Genomic DNA, 17,466 nt, shown 5'->3' with positions numbered 1-17,466 from the left:
ATTTCATTCAGCTCGCAGGAGACCTTTTTATATTAAAAAAAATCTGGTTTTTGGTGACTCTCTCTCTCTCTCTCTGTGACATTTTTTTAATATCTGGCCTTTACTCTCTTAGTAGAAAATGTTACATAATTGTATTTTTTAAATTGCGTCCAACTCCTTTTTTCTCCTGTGAAAACGTAAAGAAATCCAAATAATGAAACAAAACCCCATAAAATGTACCAAAGCACAATAGAAAAGTTTCAATACGGAACAGATTATGTGTTTGAATTTTGTTTTAGTTCAAGCCGTTGGTCGCGTTACTTCCTGTTAGATTAAAACGCAGCCGCGAATATTCGTCCACTGAATTTTTTCATTCCTTGTAGCAAAAGTATTTCATTTCCGATGATGGGGGATGAGACAAACAGAACATTATGGGTTGGGAATCTGACTGATAAAGTTACAGAGGAACTTTTATATGAACTTTTTCTCCAGGTGAGGCTGTGATTTGCTATGGTTTCCATGTACCGCTTTCGTTATTGTGAATGAGGGACCATCACTCAATAGATTATAGAGATGCACACAAATCTAGATCATCAAAATTAGCTCGATTTAGCAATGACTGCCCTTCCATACGCTGTCAGTGTTACAGATTTTTAGATTAAGCTCAGCGTTTTATACTTTCTTGTTAAATACAAATGTGGAAGCGTTCAAAGAAAAATAGATTCGACACACGCTCATGGCAGACGACTATACCCCCCCCCCAAAAAAAAAAAAAAAAAAAACATCACAAGCTCCGATTCAAATTCCATAAGACTGGAATGCAATTTCCAAATGCCTAAAGATGTCTCATTTTGAAATATTATTTAGTTGCAATTGCTATACTTCAGATAAGAATTCAGTAGGGGTTATTATAGTCTGAATATACCTCCCCGTTTGTTTGTATCCCACTACCAATTTAAAAATCGAAAAAGCACAAATGAGATAAAAGATGCATAGAACTTAGTTGATTTATAATTTTTAAACTGATTATGCCCAGGTGGGAACCTATCACCGTTATCATCTATGCATTTCTTTCCAAATGGAAATTTTCATTGTAATAGATGACCCTGTTCCACCAGTCATTTCCAGTTCATGGACAAGTCCATTTTCAGCGAAAGGATGTATGCATGACTACACATCTATGTACATAGAAGGAAAATACTTTGTTGTCTGCTTCCGATATTTACAATGTCAAATCAGGCAAAAGAAAAGGATGATAACTACAGATTTGTCTTTCACGTGGGTTTAGCACGCAGTATAATTCTCAATATGTGTGTGGATATGGATATAGCTCTAAACTCTCAACATTATGGTAATATATGGAATTATCCATCAGTTACCAAATAGGAGGCACTACATCACAATGTTGTTGGAAGAAATTAACTCGCCCATAGTGTACACAATATGGCACCATGTTGGTATGGAAAGTCCATTAAGAATGCAAGGCACAGAGAATGCCAGCGTTATGAACACTCTGGTCACATTCAGGTTAGAAATTATAAATCAATAAACAAATTGGCTATGTTTTGTGCACTTTATATCAGACTAAAGATTTTCGTTATTGAAATTGGTAGGTGGATGCAAAGAAACAGGGAAAGTATATTCAGACTATAGTGTTCATCTCTTCACTCATTTGAAACTGGATGGTACTGGTGCTCAAACTTTTGCTGAATTCTCTAAGCAAATCCTGTTCAGAACTGCATGTCATGCAGTCTGATCATGATATATGCTAGTCTGTGTAGAAAAATGAATGTACATGACATTTAGGACTGCCCATTTCATTGAGGGAAAGGGGGGACATGATATGTTCAGATTTAATGGTGTATTACAGCAGTAATAAACGCCTCTATCTAGTACAGATGATAATACTTTATAGAAACAAATCACCTGTGCAAACACAAGTGTGTGCTTATATTATTTTCTTTCAAACTATCTGTTTCGTGGCTAAAATCATCCTGAAAAGCATGGGTCAATTAATAGTTGGTATTTTAACAAGATTAAGATCATGAATAATAAGAAAGAGAAGTATTTTTATAGAAAAGGTACACACAGGAATGATGTAAGTCGATAGGTTGTGATACCTTTAAGATTATCAAAATAGTTAAAGGTCACCTGCATGTAATGCAAATCTGATATAAATAGGAAAATGTTGGAGTATGGCCAGTGACCTTTAAGGAAACCTCAAGAAACAGTTTCATATGGTGACTTTAAGAAATAAAATGCCTAAATGTCTTCTATGTGAGGTGTCTTTTCTTTTGTTTTTTTTCTCTCCATTTTGCAGATTTATATATTGTTGTTGTTTGTACTTCGAGTTTGAAGATGACCATGACGTTACTAACTGGTTTGGTATTTGTGAGTACTAACTGGTTTGGTATTTGTGAGTACAAGAGTGGCTGATCAAGCCAATTTGTTCTCTGAACCGTCTCTAGTACACTTGATGGGAGATGTTGCGTGGGTTTGTTTGATCGAAGACTTTCTGTTTTTCTGAGATTTACCCTACTAAAGCCTATGCAGTTCCCCTCTATTCAAAATCTTTAGCGCCAGTATGGATGAGCCTCTGCAAGGTGGAGCGATCCTGTGTGAGATCTTCCCAGTACTTGGGTCAGTGTTAAAGTGTTTCAAGGATGACTTGAGGGAATCTTTGAAGTGTTTCAAGGATCATCCTGAGATTGTTTTGCCCCTTCAGTTAGCCATATAAGATCTTTGGTAGACACATTTCTGATATTGTTGTGACATGGTCTGCTTATCTCAACTATTAGCAGAGTGTGGATCCATGTAATTCCTGCTCATGTGAGAACCTCAGTGGCTAGGACTTTGTCCTGCCATCTTATCCTCATCAGTTTCCTTAGAAAGCCAATGTGAAAAATGGTTCATCTTCTTGGAATAGTGTGTGTGTGTGCCATACAGGTTTTGCAAGCATGCAGCAGGGCTGGCAGTACAATAGTTGTGAAGATCCTAAGTTTTCTCTGATAACTGATACCTCAGCACTCCCTCACATTTACATGTAGTCTGTCAAAAGACACACTTGCTTTAGCAATTCTGGTGTTTGCTTTATCAATGTGCACTGCATGTGTCATTGTGCTGCTGAGATAGATGGACTTGTTCACTGTCACAAGGGCTTGACCATTACTGTGCAAGTAGGCTCAACACCTGACTTTTCTGGTCAGGTTGGTTCATCACCTCTGTCTTGATACTGATTGTAAGACCAGAATGGTCACAAGCTGAAGAGATATGGTCCATAGAGTGCTTCATGTCAGACTCAGATTTGGCATTCAGGGAACAGGCATCAGCAAACAGAAGGTCACAAACAGTCACTTCCTTTGACTTTGTCTTTGCCTGTAGTCTTCTGAGATTGAACAGCTTGCCATCAACTTCAAATTGAAGAGCTTGCTATCAGGCCAGCATCTGATATTGATCCCCATGTCATAGTCATGGAAGGCATGGTAAGCATGGTGGAGAACATCATACTGAAGAGGGCTGGGGCCAACAGACAGCCTTGCTTGATTCCATTGGTGACTGGGAATGGTTCAGATGACTCCGCGTCATCCACAACATGAGCAAGTGTGGAATTGTGGAACCTTCATGGTTACATTATTTGGGCAACCAAACTTTGCCACAATCTTACAAATTGTGGGGAAAGGAGTAGTGTCTTGACTTGTGCATGAGTTGGATTCAAGTGATGGAAACTTGTGCAGTGAGGTCCTTATTTAATCATCCAGGCCTGTCTGAGTTCGGAGATCTGACAATGTTAAAACATCTGGAGACATGTCTGGATACAGTTCCACTGCACCTGAGCTGATACCCTGCTCAGATCATACACTTTTGACATTTGCCTTCACGGTTGGGGAATGAGCATATCTGTTTGCCCACCTGATTGACCACAAGGAACTTTCCAGAGGGAGACATGTGTAGCTGTCCACTCCGGACTGACTGTCATAAGTTGTATTTTCTACTGCTATGCTTGGTAGCATGTGAAGCCTATCCTGACCATTAAATGTATTACAGGCTTCTCAGTTGACATGTACCTCCTGGTTTTGACTCTTGGAATTCAAATTTGAACCATTTCTGACAAATGGATATTCCAGCCTGTGCATTTTGTGATGTACATTGAGTTGGAGTTCAGCATCAGATGTTACCCTTGATCCACTTTTGGCATGATTTCCTACTGAGCATGTTCTATCAGTAACAAACTGACTGCCTCAGTGATCAACATTTGCTAGATCACTGTTTACACAATATTGGCCAATAAGATAGCAACCAAATGTGCAAAGTCAATACGAAGTAGGGAGAGCTAACAGGTTACTGTTGGTGTGCATATCTGTATCAAAAACTAGTCTATTTTCAATTATCGTTGACATTTATGGTAAGTACAGGAAGAGAGCATCAGTTATGACTTGATTGGATTAATGTTTGATCAGATATTGCTGTTTATTCATTTGCCATCAACAAAGATGTAATTCCACTGTTGGTTATTACTTACAACACCTCATACCTGGTGCAGTGATGTGTGGATAAATAACGAATGCTAACATATGTACACAACAAGTGGTAATTGATTTACCTTACTGTTGTAATCTTGAGAGTTTAATATCAAAAGTGGCATATTTCATGAGGTGTTGTAGGTAATAAATGGATCAGATGTCGTGGCATTCAAGCCTTTTAATAAAATTTGACTAACCTATGACGGATGTGAGATGAAATGGAGAGACTGCCTGAAAAATTAATTCACATTAAACACTCAAGTAGGTATTTTGACTTTTTTTGTGTTGTTTACTTTTATTGTGTTGTTCAGTATGTTTTTAGAGGAATAATTAAGGGCAGTTATTGTGTTTTATTTCAAATCGTGTCAAAATTCCAAAATATAAACTTTTTTGCAATGCTAAAAAAAACACTGGCTGAATTAATAAATATGAAACATGGGGGATTTCGTCTCATGTCCAACTCTCTCCTCAGAGAGCTTAGTTTGGAGAAGTATTGGAGAGCAGTCAGTAGCATTAACACCCAGCTGTGGGAAAACTGAAATTTGAACTTTCTTGCAGGTTGAGCATGGTTGTTTTGTCATTACCACATTTTATTACTGATACTGAGAAGATGCTCTCCTTTCTTCACAAAATTTAGTGATTCAAGGGGAAATCTGGACCAGAAAACTATCGAGAGCCTGTTAAGTGTGAACTTTAATAATCAGTTAATGTCATCAGTGGTCACCAGTCAGCAATCTTGTGAAAGAAATTAAGAATGCATGTAGATTTTATTAAAAAAAATCTTTGCAGTGAATTACATGGTATTAACCACCTTCTTTCTCATTGAATTGTCATACACAGTCAGTAATAGCTCAACCCAACATTCAGATACTACCTGGGCTCTGGGTCCAAGACATATATCAAACTCTTGTGCAGTTTTGTTTACATGGGCTACCTGAATTCAACTTTTACCCCAGACCCAACATTCTGGTTACACCTGTGCTCTTGACGCAAGATGTATATCAAACACTTATGCAGTTTTGTTTCCCTTTCAGGCAGGACCCCTTGTAAAAGTAACAATACCCAAAGACAGAGATGGGCGACCAAAGCGATTTGCCTTTATTGTATTCAAGCATGAATGCTCTGTGCCATATACTATTCAGCTGTTTGATGGCCTTTCTCTATTTGGATATGAGCTGAAACTGCAGACAAGATCAGGTACAACAGGCTTGGCAGAAAATGTGTATGTTGCCTAAGTGACAGAGAAGATACTCATTGTCTAAGTGACATAGATGATACTCATTGTCTAAGTGACATAGATGATACTCAATGTCTAAGTGACATTGATGATACTCATTGTCTAAGTGACATAGATGATACTCATTGTCTAAGTGACATAGATGATACTCATTGTCTAAGTGACATAGATGATACTCATTGTGTATGTGACATAGAGGATACACATTGTCTAAGTGACATAGGTGATACTCATTGTCTAAGTGACTTAGATGATACTCATTGTCAAAGAGACAGAGATGATACTCATTGTGTATGTGACATAGATGATATACATTGTGTAAGTGACATAGATGATACTTATTGTGTAAGTGACAGAGATGATAATGCTTGTCTATGTGACACAAGATACTCATTATCTAAGTGACATAGGTGAAACTCCTCGTCAAAGTGACAGATGATACTCATGTCAGGCAAAATAAAACAATATCAAATCAAAATGGCAAAAGATCAATAGGGTATTTGGTAAACAAACATAAAAAGTTACAGCACTAGCACAACAAAATATCAAATGTCATAGGACTGTAAATGCATATAATTATTAAAAGTTGTAAAACAATAAAAATATTGTCACTGTTAGTAAGCCCATATTATTTAATGGGCTCATTATATTCCAGCTAACTTGGAATCTTAGTGACATGTAATAACACTTGGCAGATATTTGAAATTCAGCAAAACCTGAAGAAAAAAAGCTATTCATGGCACTGGCTGTAATACAGATGGAGTTGTTACGTGAAAGTTCTTTTTATATTTGTTCTAAAAGTGGCTTTCAAACTTAGGTGGCTATTAAAAATACATTTGACTAGAACAGAATTGCATTGAAAAATTTATCTTACACATGTCTGTTTGGTCGCATGAGTGTTTTGTCATAGGTCTCGTGTTCGCATGCATGTTTGCATGTTAATTGCAGTCAGATTGATGCAAAACTGAACCAGGGAATGTATTGAGTCATGACTTAATTATTTGTCAGTTAGGATGAAAATATTGCCATAAAATGTTTTGTTTTCTTCTATGATATGATTATATTTCTAAAAAGGAAGACACATTGAGATAGATAATTGTCTGTGTTATTGTGGTGAAACATTGGATAACTTTTGCATCAGCAGTGATAAGATTTTTTCTGGAAAGCACAAGAGTAACATAATAGTTGTAGTCACAGGGGGAAAATAGGCTGTCTTTTGGCAGGCCAGTTTCTTATACAAGAACAAGATGGTTCATATTGACCTGGCATGAAGATCATTCTGTTCTGGTGAATTGGACAAGAACAAAGATTGCAGAATGTACCAGATGTGATGCACCGTGTTTGTTGTTCCAAGATTAACTCTAGTTAGGCAGGCCTAGAATTAACATACATTTTTGTTTGTAGCCAGAAGGTCTCGTAGATTGAGAAATTACTAGTCATGTGGAATCTTTACTAGTTCTTACCACAAAATGTTGACCAGCATCAACTGATACTGAACTAGTCATGAGACCATTAAAATTATGAAAACTGATACTCTGACAGGAAATTTACTGGCCTTGGGTTAGTGGACTGCCACTACTTTTGAACCCAGCTAGGACAAGCACATCCTGGAAAATGTGAGAACATGTACTTGGCATTTGTGTGAAAATCTCAAAACAGATCTCTAAAAGATGTCCATTATGTTGTTTTTTTTAAACCCTATTTTCCATGCAAAGCAAGACATGATAATACCTTTAACATCTTTGCAATTACTGTCAATACCATTGGGTAGGTTTGGGTTAATGTTTTTGCACTGTCGCATGTTTCCTAAAATACTTGATGGATTTCATTCATCGTTTTGGATGTCTCATATTTGAAATCAGATCATTGTTTTGAAAGATACTCACCGCCTTAACCACAACCCATGGTCACAGGACATTTTTGTTCAGGTGTTTTTCTTAGGACTTGGAGTTGGGGGAGGAGATTAATTTGCTGACATTTCCTTAAACCCTTGATTGATTATGTTGATATTTTGAAGTGAATTGCCATACAGCAGACAATTCATCTTATGACAAATTTGTCTTTTTGGGGCTATATAACAGTCATAGAAGATTTGCATTATGGTTATGATTACAGATTTACAAGTGTTTGTCCTTTGTTAAACTGGTTGCAGAGCCTTTCAGTTATATTATGTAGCAAAGACACTCATTTCTGCTTCATGCTCACTTTGCCTTTTAGCCTTGTACTCAAAGTAATAATGTTTGCATCAATGTATCAAACAAGGATTCCACTTTCAGACCTGTGCATTTCTTAATATCTTTTGTGGGAGGTGAGTGGGAGAAAAATATAAGACATTTTGAACAAAGTCATAGTTCATCAGCATCGTTCACTCTTGTTAAAGACTTTGTGGAAGCCGATAATTCTCAGCCCCATTGAACATGTACTCATTAGTGGAACACCCATTGAATTTAACTCAGCAAGTCAATGCAATTAAATTAATAAAAGGCATTTGTGGTATCTCATTATGTAGCAAATACAGCTATTAATTGTCAGTTTCCTGATTAAAAGACCATAATAATTCTTTCATTTTTTATCAGTTATACAGAGGATGTGCTGTCCATGTATGATATTGGCTTTGAAGAGAAACCATTCAGCTAATTAAGGAGCTGTGTGTTTATATTTATACAACATAATGTATGTTATAATCACCTTAGAAGTAGTTGTCAGGATCTGCATCATGTGGATCAAATAAGCTTACTATTACATTTTTGAAGGAAGGTGATAAGGAAGATTCATAGAAGGAAAATTCACATTAAAGTGAAGGGAAAAAATATAAGGTTGGGTGCTGTCCATTTAGTGTGTATGCATGGAGTGGGGGTTTAACCCAAATGCATATGCTTGCATATGGGGGGGTCTACTGATAATGTACGTACGCATAGGAAACGGGGTTGTGTGTGTCCTCAATAATAATTTGTCTAATACGTAACCTGTTCCATCCAGACATTCAACATCAGTGGACTGTTTTATTAAACACGTTAATAATATTGATCCTTGATCGTTTCTGATTAAATCTAGGCCGTTTTATAGAATCTGGGTGTGTGTGTGTGTGTGTGCATCAAGCATACGTATGCAGGTGGGGTGTGTGTAAACAAAATTATGCATTTGTACAGAGAGGGGGTGTCAAGCTTTGTCAGATATTTGCATACATCCTAAATGCCACTGAGTTTGAGGTAACTATTTCTCAAAATGTACATAAACTACTCCGTTGCAAAAAAAAAGTTAAATAAATACCCATGGCTTGAATTCAGTTTAAGAAAGATTTTGCAGCTTACAGAAACAATATCCCAGACATCAGCTGTAGGGTTAATGCTAGCTTGGCTTGCAGATGTACATGGACATTATCCCAGACACTCACTTCAGCTGTAGGGTTAATGCTAGCTTGGCTTGCAGATGTACATGGACATTATCACAGACACATCAGCTGTAGGGTTAATGCTAGCTTGGCTTGCAGATGTATGTGGACATTATCACAGACACTCACATCAGCTGTAGGATTAATGCTAGCTTGGCTTGCAGATCTACATGGACATTATCCCAGACACTCGCATCAGCTGTAGGGTTAACGCTGGCTTGGCTTGCAGATGTACATGGACATTCTATCAAATCCTGTTTCTCAGAAAACTAGGACTAAAGTAGGAAAATCTACCTGTGTTTGAAATATGAAGACCTTTGAAGAAATAAATATGTTGTAGATGTATTTCCATTGTTTGTTCCATGGATTAAAATGTCATGTCATCAAGTCTAGGTAAGTTGACGTTACAAGGTTTGAGGGATGAACAACTTGTCTTAGACATATGGGTGAAAAAAATGATGTTTAATGGTATGGCTGTTTAACTGGTTAATTACAGATGAATGATGTATGCTTTAAGTGCTGTGTGGGTTTTGGCTATGAATTGGCTGCATAACAGGACCACAGTGCTTATTTACTCACACCTTATAGCCTAGCTAAGGTACTTCATTTACTCAAAGCAGTAAGAAAAGTAATATGGAGTAAGGGGGTTGAATTAAAGTCATGTCTCAAAAAAAGGTGGTTTCCAAATCAGAGACAGAAGTAGATGTTATACATAGGCCATTAAAAGATGACTTGTTGGCCTGATTTTCACATATGTTAGAATTCAAAACACATTTACAATGATGCATGCTGTTGTCATTGGGTTTCATTATTGGAATATTGCATAAACAGTTAACTTTCTTTCATTGTTCCAGGGTCATGTGCTGTGACAGTTTTTATCTCCATTGATCCAACCCCAGGAATATAACTTGGAAACCATTGTGATCCCCAGCTTGCAACCATATATACCATTTTTGGCATGCCACGACAGTGTGTTTTATGCAGCCTGTGTGTCTGTCATTTCCCCTGTTGAATGGATGCTGGGTCATAACTTTAAAGCTATTCATACCCCTACCCCTAAAGGATATATACATTTATTTGGCTTTATATGGGGAATTAATTTATAAAGTCAGCATAGATTTTTGGTAATCCTTATCACTACCCCTGAACAATACCCAGAAATCTTGAAAATATTATGGTGAGTCAGAAATTAGTCTTGAAATAAAAGCCCAATCTTCAGGCATGTATTAGATCTGTAATGGCATGTCATCACATTTATTGCACTTTTAGACAGTGGCAAAGCAGATTTTAAAAGTATGTGCATTTTATACAAAATTTAAATATTACTGTAAATAATGAACCAGGCAAAGTAAAAAATATAAATAGTATAAATGTAAAATATTCATAGTTATGCTGTAAACCTGTCCATCAATGAGCTGTCCATCAGTGAGCTAACATATTTGGATAAGGTGCTTAGTAAGTGTCCTCCATCTGACAACAATTTACTGCCACAGTATAGGATACAATGTAGAAACATGCTGCCTTTGTACAATGTAGATATATGTTGCCTATGTTGAAATGGGTGAAGGGAGATAACTTGAATGTCCTTACTATGAAAAGGTACTAGAAAACATATTCTTGCAAATATGATGACCTTGAAAATAACCCTTATAAATTGTTAAGAGAAAACGATATGCAGTTATTTTTATGAGATTTTAGGGTATCTTGGAAACTATTTATATCTGCACACTTTTACCGTGTATATACTCTCTTTACATGGCCATTCAGGTCATGCAACCATTATTGACCCCTGGATCTAATCCTAACCTATGTGAACTGGTCCTTGGGTCATAATTTTAAAACCTTGTTTTAGCCCCAACCAAAAAGTTGAGTGATCCCTGTATAAAAGAGCCTTTTCTGGGACTAGCTAAAACTGGCTTTAATACTTAGGTGTCAATTGGGGTTAAGTTTGATATGAAATTTATTATCTTGAGTCTTAGAAAATGTGACTTTCTTACTTAAGTGACTGTTACACGAGGGTTTATTTCATACGAAATTTATTATATTGGGTCTTGGCAAAAGTGGCAGTGTAATAAATCTGGCTGTAATGTAGAGCATGATATTATGTGGATGTTAATTTCATATTAAGTGTAATATATTAAGTTTTAGGAATTGTGCCTGTCTTATAAAGATGGTTGTTTTTTGCAGAGGTTTCTATTACATGCCCAGTATTTATTATATGAAATGTATTGTTGAAAGAAGTTTTTTATAAAGTTAGCTTTAACAAAGATCTCGGAAACGCTTAATTACGTGTATTTGGACGCCAATTTTTTATCTGGGACGCAGAAAATCACTGAGGCGGGTGTCCTCCGTATGCATGTAATAGGTGTGCGGCAAAATTCAAAGACTTGCCAGTCCTGTTTCTGCCACCTGCTTTGTGGGAAAATGTGTTGATCATTTAGCTGTGCTGATATTTACAGTGACAGAATTCAGTGACTGAAAGACCCCTTGATACATACATGTTGCCATTTTATAAGAGTACATAAAAAAGAACATGATGCAATAGCTGGGCGGCAAGTTCAAAGGCTTTGACTGGTGGCCGGGTGGGAAAATGTACTGATATTTACAGTGACTGAATTCAGAGGCAGAAAGACCCAGAGATGTACGTGTGGTCATTTATAAAAGAACATCAAATAAACAACTTTAGATTTCGTTATTGTGTTCATTTCTGAATGTAGCGGAATAAGCAGTGCACGTGACCTCAAAATTAAGACATGTTGAGACTTAGACAAAATGCCATTCATAAGTGGGTGACAAGTCGCCTAAAAATGTAAACTTCGCCTTTGTCTGTTAGGAAACTGAAAACGACTTTGCCCTGTGATTATTTAAGAGGTACATTGACTGACCATACCATATTTTTTTTTAATGCCCCTTGCCTTAGGCTGGTTAGTTCTAGTGTTGTAGTGAAATGTATTCATCAAGGCATCAGTAGCTAGGCCTAGTTTTTATATCAATTACGTTGACAAACAAACTCTTGCCCATTCACAAGTATTATGTTTTGATAGCTGATTGACCATTAACCCTTTTCCTAGTAAGGTAGCAACTATCAATTTCCTGCATGCTATCCTTTGATTATAAAACATACAAACTTGTGTTTTAAGAGCAGAATCGGTGATCTGGATATATATTAACTGCCTCTTATACACTATTTCGTCATAAAATTAGTTTGAAACTGTAAGTGAACTAGTAGGCCTAACGGGAAATAATGGCTGACTTCGCTAAGTCTGGGATGGACCAGTTTATTAGATTGTCAATTTTCTTAAATCATCGGGCAAATATATTCAGAAAAAATATAAAATCATTGAAACCAAAGCCTAGGTATTATTTTATTAAAGATTTAACTTTAAAATGCAAATTATGTAAGTCATAAACGTATGGGACAATGCTTTGTTGTGGAATTCGCGACATTCGCTTTAAGGTCTAAGCTGTTTTCTGACTTGACATGTATTTGTGAAAATACAGGAAAAAAACAGCAAATCAGATACTATTTATTTGCCTAAAATTACTACAAGTACATATACAAATAAATAAACCATAAATTTGCGATCCTGTCAGTGGACTGTTGTAATGAAGCTATATTATAGTGAGTGATTACATTATGAAAACCTCTCCATCTAAAAATAGATGCACTCATGTCTGTGTTGATTCTGTAGGAAAGAAGGGACTGCAACTTTTGATGGTGGGACTCCTATTTTTACCAAAATGGGAGTCCAGGACTCCTAGTTTTAAAATTCTAGCGAGACCTCTGCTTTAATACATGTATTGGGGTTGTTGTTGTATAGTGTAATTTAATGTCAAATGTATTGTGCTGGGTCTTGCAAAATATGGCTTACATAGGTTGCTGTTAGGGTATGTTTAAATGTATAGCTACACCTGTTCAGCATGAAAAGGGAAATTCATTTCTAGTAGCCAACACAAAATGATAGGGTGAGGCCAAAAAAAAGGAAGAGTTCCATGCAACCCTTGTTATGAGTTTATTGCTAATTTTTTGTGTTGTATATAGTAATGTTATATTTGTATTATTTCATTCTCCACAGTTGCGTCATTTAGCATATCCAGTGCAGTAAGGGGTTGTCCATTTAGTATGTATGCATGGAGGTAGGAGGGTGGCTTAACCCAAATGCATATGCTTGTGTAGGGGGGGGGGGTTACTGATGATGTACATATGCATCAGAAAGTGGTGTGTGTGTGAAACCTCGATAATAATTTGTCTAATACATAACTTTTTTAAGTTATGCAGCTTATTTCTTTGATGAAGCCAGACATTCAACATCGGTGGACTATTTGTTTTATTAAACACATTAATATTATTAATCCTTGATTGTTTTTGCGCTGATTAAATATAGGCCATTCTATAGAATTTGGTGTGTGTGTGTGCATTAAGCGTATGTACACAGGTGGGGCAGTGTAAAAAAGTATGCATGTATACAGGGACGGAGAAGGGGTCAAGTTTTGCCAGACTTTTGCGTACATACGAAATAGATGGCCCCTAATTTGCTGATGCTTTTCCTGTTAAATAGTTAATTGACTGTCTTCAAAATTTACTGCCATTGAAATTACTCTAAAGACATGATTGCTTAACCTGGTCAGGTGTGTACAAGTAGTGTTTGGTAGTAAAGCACTTTCATGTTGACATTCATTATTTGAATAATGTATTTAATTTTGATTTCTCATTATAGGTTCAGTACACAGTTCCCCAGCAAGCAACCAGAATGTTCCAAGTCCCACAAACATGCCTATACCGCTTGATAACAGAGTGCCCAACATAATTCGTTCCAATACTTGGCATGGAGATGACCTTGAAAGACAAGGGCAAGGGCAAGGCCAGGTCGGGTCAAGACAGAACCAGGGAATGTATCCTAATCCAGTCAAAGGTCTCACAGGTCAAGATGAATACAGTGGCTCTAGAGACTATAATGAAAGGAATAACTTGAGTCCCTATCAAGCAGGTGCTGGACCTTCAAGGAGGGGACCAGGTGGAACTTTTGAAGCACGAAGAGAGCGAGTTTTGCACCAACACATGGCCACAGCACAGGTTCACCAGGCAAGGCAACAGCAGCAGTCCCTGAATCCATACAATCAGGGGAGGCAACCTTGGCAATCCCAGGGGCCATATCAGAGACGTTATTGATTATGAATATCATCAAATAACCATTTTCATTGAAGACTCAGGATTTATCACAGCAAATTAAATTCTGTATTACTTTAAAACAAAAATGCATAGGTGCTAGTATAATATATTTTAGAAAAATAATGTCATCTTGTGAAGTAGGCTCATTAATTTTTGAAAGACTAATAATTTTAAAGTATTTTTTTCACTCAGGAACTCATTGTCAAGAGACATATATCTTCATAACTTTATTTTTTATGTTTAGAAAGTTGTAGGAGCACCGGCATAATGTGTCCCACATTATATCATTTTCTCATGAGTTTATGTTCATTACAATTTTCAAAGATTTTAACGTTACAAACCTTTTTTTAAAGCATATCATAATCATGTTTCTTCATGTTCAGTCATTACTCATTCATACAAGCCTTGTACAGCAAAATATTTCTATTGATTACCATATAATGGTAATAATAGCTAATCCAGTGTGCAATTTTTTAAATTGTCCATTTCATAATTTTTGGGGTATCCAATACTATTCTTATATTTTACGTGTTTAATATTTCTTCATCTATACCCTCCTGTTACCTACATATAATGCACCTTGTCATGTTTGAATCACAAGGACTGGAAGCAGTTAAGACAAAATCAGAATACATTTCTGAAACTGAAAATTGAAAAATGACCAGATGATAGCAGGAATGCAAATGAATTTGAATAACTGCAGATAAATTCAGATTTTTTTAAATTGCCTATTTCAGGTTCAGGATATCATAATTAGACAGTGTAGTGCATACCATACCACAGTCAAACCTTAAAGTCAAGGTCACATTAAGAGAAAATATAAAGCATTTACCTCTGTCCATGTATGGGAATAACATTTTAACCACTGAAGATATTTCAATTAACCTTTCACCTGTCATATATCTTGGACTTGGTAGTTCCTCAAATATTCTGTCATAACCCCTGCCTGCAAGGTCAAGGTCACAAGGATTAAGCAAGTGTCTCATTTCCTTATCCAAGTAACCTTCTTAACCCCAACATATATTTTGATAATACATCAGTCAAGTTCTTAACTTCATTTGGGTTCTTAACTTAAAGGTCAAGGCCATTAGCATGGAAAAGATAATACAGACTTATGTGTCATATTTGGTGCTTTGACACCAATGTTCCATTGTGAGTTTTAATACCATTTCTGGCTCTACTGGTCATAGGCCAGAAGAGCTTTGGTGATGACTTGTCTGTCATACAAAGTCTGTCTGTCAACTAGCACAGGATTTTATCACGTATCCTCATAAACTACTTGGAGGTTTGCCTTGAAACTGTACTCACACATTCATCCCATGGTTTAGTTTGTCCTAAATGAAAATGGTGCCATTCAGACATCTAGAATGGCCACCAGAGCAGCCATCTTAAAAAAAACCTGTGACTGCTAAACCTCCTGAATGGATAGCCCTTTGAATATTGGGTTTTAATTAAAAGACTTCACATGATGTATAGTTGGTTCTGTATAAAAATGGTACTTGATGTCCAGAAATCTTGCTATTGCTACTCATCCTGAACAGATGGACATATGGACACAGGATTTTCATCAGAAAACTTATTATGTCTTGTTGGTAACAAGTGACAATGGTACTGATCTGATGTCCAATATGGCCACCAAAGTTGCCACCTAGAAAATATTATTGCTACCACTTCTGAACAAAAAGTAATATTACCGTGGACTTTTCAGCAGAAGCCTTCTTATGTATAGTTGAAGACATTTTATTATGTCTATTTGGTCCTAAATGAAAACGTTGGCACATTGAACTAGGCTAACACGGTGGCCAGCACTGATGTAAGGTCTAGTGTGACCACTATGATAGTCCTCTTGAAAATGTTGTCATTGCTACTCCTGAATAGAAAGTCATCTCAGCATGGAATTTTCACCATGTCTTTTTAAAGGTGTCTTACTGGTACTGTATGAAAATGGTACAGATGTGACATCCAGCATGCCCACTATGGCATCCATCTAAAAAAATCATCTTACTGATAATCCTCCTTAGTAAAAGGTCATAATGAAATGGGGTTTTTCACCAGAATGCTAATTTTTTAATTTATTTAGTTGGTCCTGAATTAAAATGGTGATGATTTGACCTCAGAAGTGGCCTCACAATGAACATAATGAAAATCTTGTTACTAATGCGCCTGAATGGAAGGTCATATCAATGTTGGGTTTTTACCAAATGTCTTCTAGTGGCATCTGGTTTGTTCTAAATGTACATGGTGGCAATCTCACATCTAGTATGGCTGCCACAGTGGCTAATGTGATAATTTTATCACAAAAGATTATTCAACACCTGGCAGTTAAAAATAATGGAATGGTCTTATCTTGAATTCCTGGAAATTCTTTTTGGCCATTAGAGCACCAGTCATATAGAGGGAATTTGTTATATTAAGATTCTTGTTGAAGTTACATTAAATGTATATTTAATTATGAATAGATTATAGATCTTTAATAAATAATTTCACCTAAGTGGAAATATTACTCTCCCTTGTTATAACAATGTAATTGGGGTCCAAATAGCTTTAAACCGAGTGCCTAGATATATATGGACCCACAGTATATTGAGATTTGTGTAACATATAGAACCATGTTATAGTGAGCACTTTTAAAATTTGACACTTAGTGGTTCTTTGAAAAGGAAATTAAAATATAAGACTAACTTTTGTCAAGTTTTCTTTGAACCCTTATTTTTATACACATATAATTTTGGTCATGGGCTACACAGAAGTACTGAATTATATGCAGAATTGCATTATAACGGGAAGAGCTATATAATACTATCGGCAGCAAGATAAAGTCTACAAATGATACATTTAGGTGTTTAACAAATAATGTTAAAAAATATTTGTCACGAACAAATTCGTCGAGGAATAATAACGAGGGACCAATAAAGGCTGCATACCATTCCAGTCCACATTTTTTTAAATATATTTTTTTAAAAACCCTTTTGTAACATTGATGTCACAGTATGTACATGCAGCACATTTTAGCTACATCATTACAACCTTCACTTTTTGTCAAAATATGTCTTGCAGCTGAATACATTATATTACAAGAACTAATTATATAAAACATTGTTTTATTTACTTGAGCTTTTTTGGCAAGGAAAATGTCATGTGATTGCTCTTTACATCGTCTTGAAGAGAT

At 36.2% G+C, this 17,466-nt stretch overlaps 1 protein-coding gene across 1 annotated transcript; it reads left to right on the top strand.

Annotated features, from left to right (window-relative positions):
* Positions 1-301: 301 nt before the first annotated feature.
* LOC149774987 (uncharacterized) lies at positions 302-16,978 on the top strand. The gene is made up of 3 exons (XM_089944560.1): positions 302-471; positions 5,534-5,696; positions 13,846-16,978. The coding sequence occupies exons 1-3, from the start codon at positions 382-384 to the stop codon at positions 14,295-14,297; spliced, it is 705 nt and encodes a 234-aa protein (XP_089800686.1). The 5' UTR covers positions 302-381; the 3' UTR covers positions 14,298-16,978.
* Positions 16,979-17,466: the final 488 nt, after the last annotated feature.

Source organism: Sinohyriopsis cumingii, unplaced genomic scaffold (assembly GCF_028554795.1).
Source record: "Sinohyriopsis cumingii isolate HCF-2022 unplaced genomic scaffold, ASM2855479v2 utg000043l, whole genome shotgun sequence".
NCBI classification, from domain to species: domain Eukaryota; kingdom Metazoa; phylum Mollusca; class Bivalvia; order Unionida; family Unionidae; genus Sinohyriopsis; species Sinohyriopsis cumingii.
This window is presented reverse-complemented; position numbering and strand designations above follow the sequence as displayed.

Excerpts from the sequence above, each read along its gene's own strand:
- LOC149774987 (XM_089944560.1), top strand. The coding sequence starts at position 382 with ATGATGGGGGATGAGACAAACAGAACATTATGGGTTGGGAATCTGACT. Across the intron at positions 472-5,533 it reads TATATGAACTTTTTCTCCAG|GCAGGACCCCTTGTAAAAGT; the intron begins GTGAGGCTGTGA and ends TTTCCCTTTCAG. Across the intron at positions 5,697-13,845 it reads GAAACTGCAGACAAGATCAG|GTTCAGTACACAGTTCCCCA; the intron begins GTACAACAGGCT and ends TTCTCATTATAG.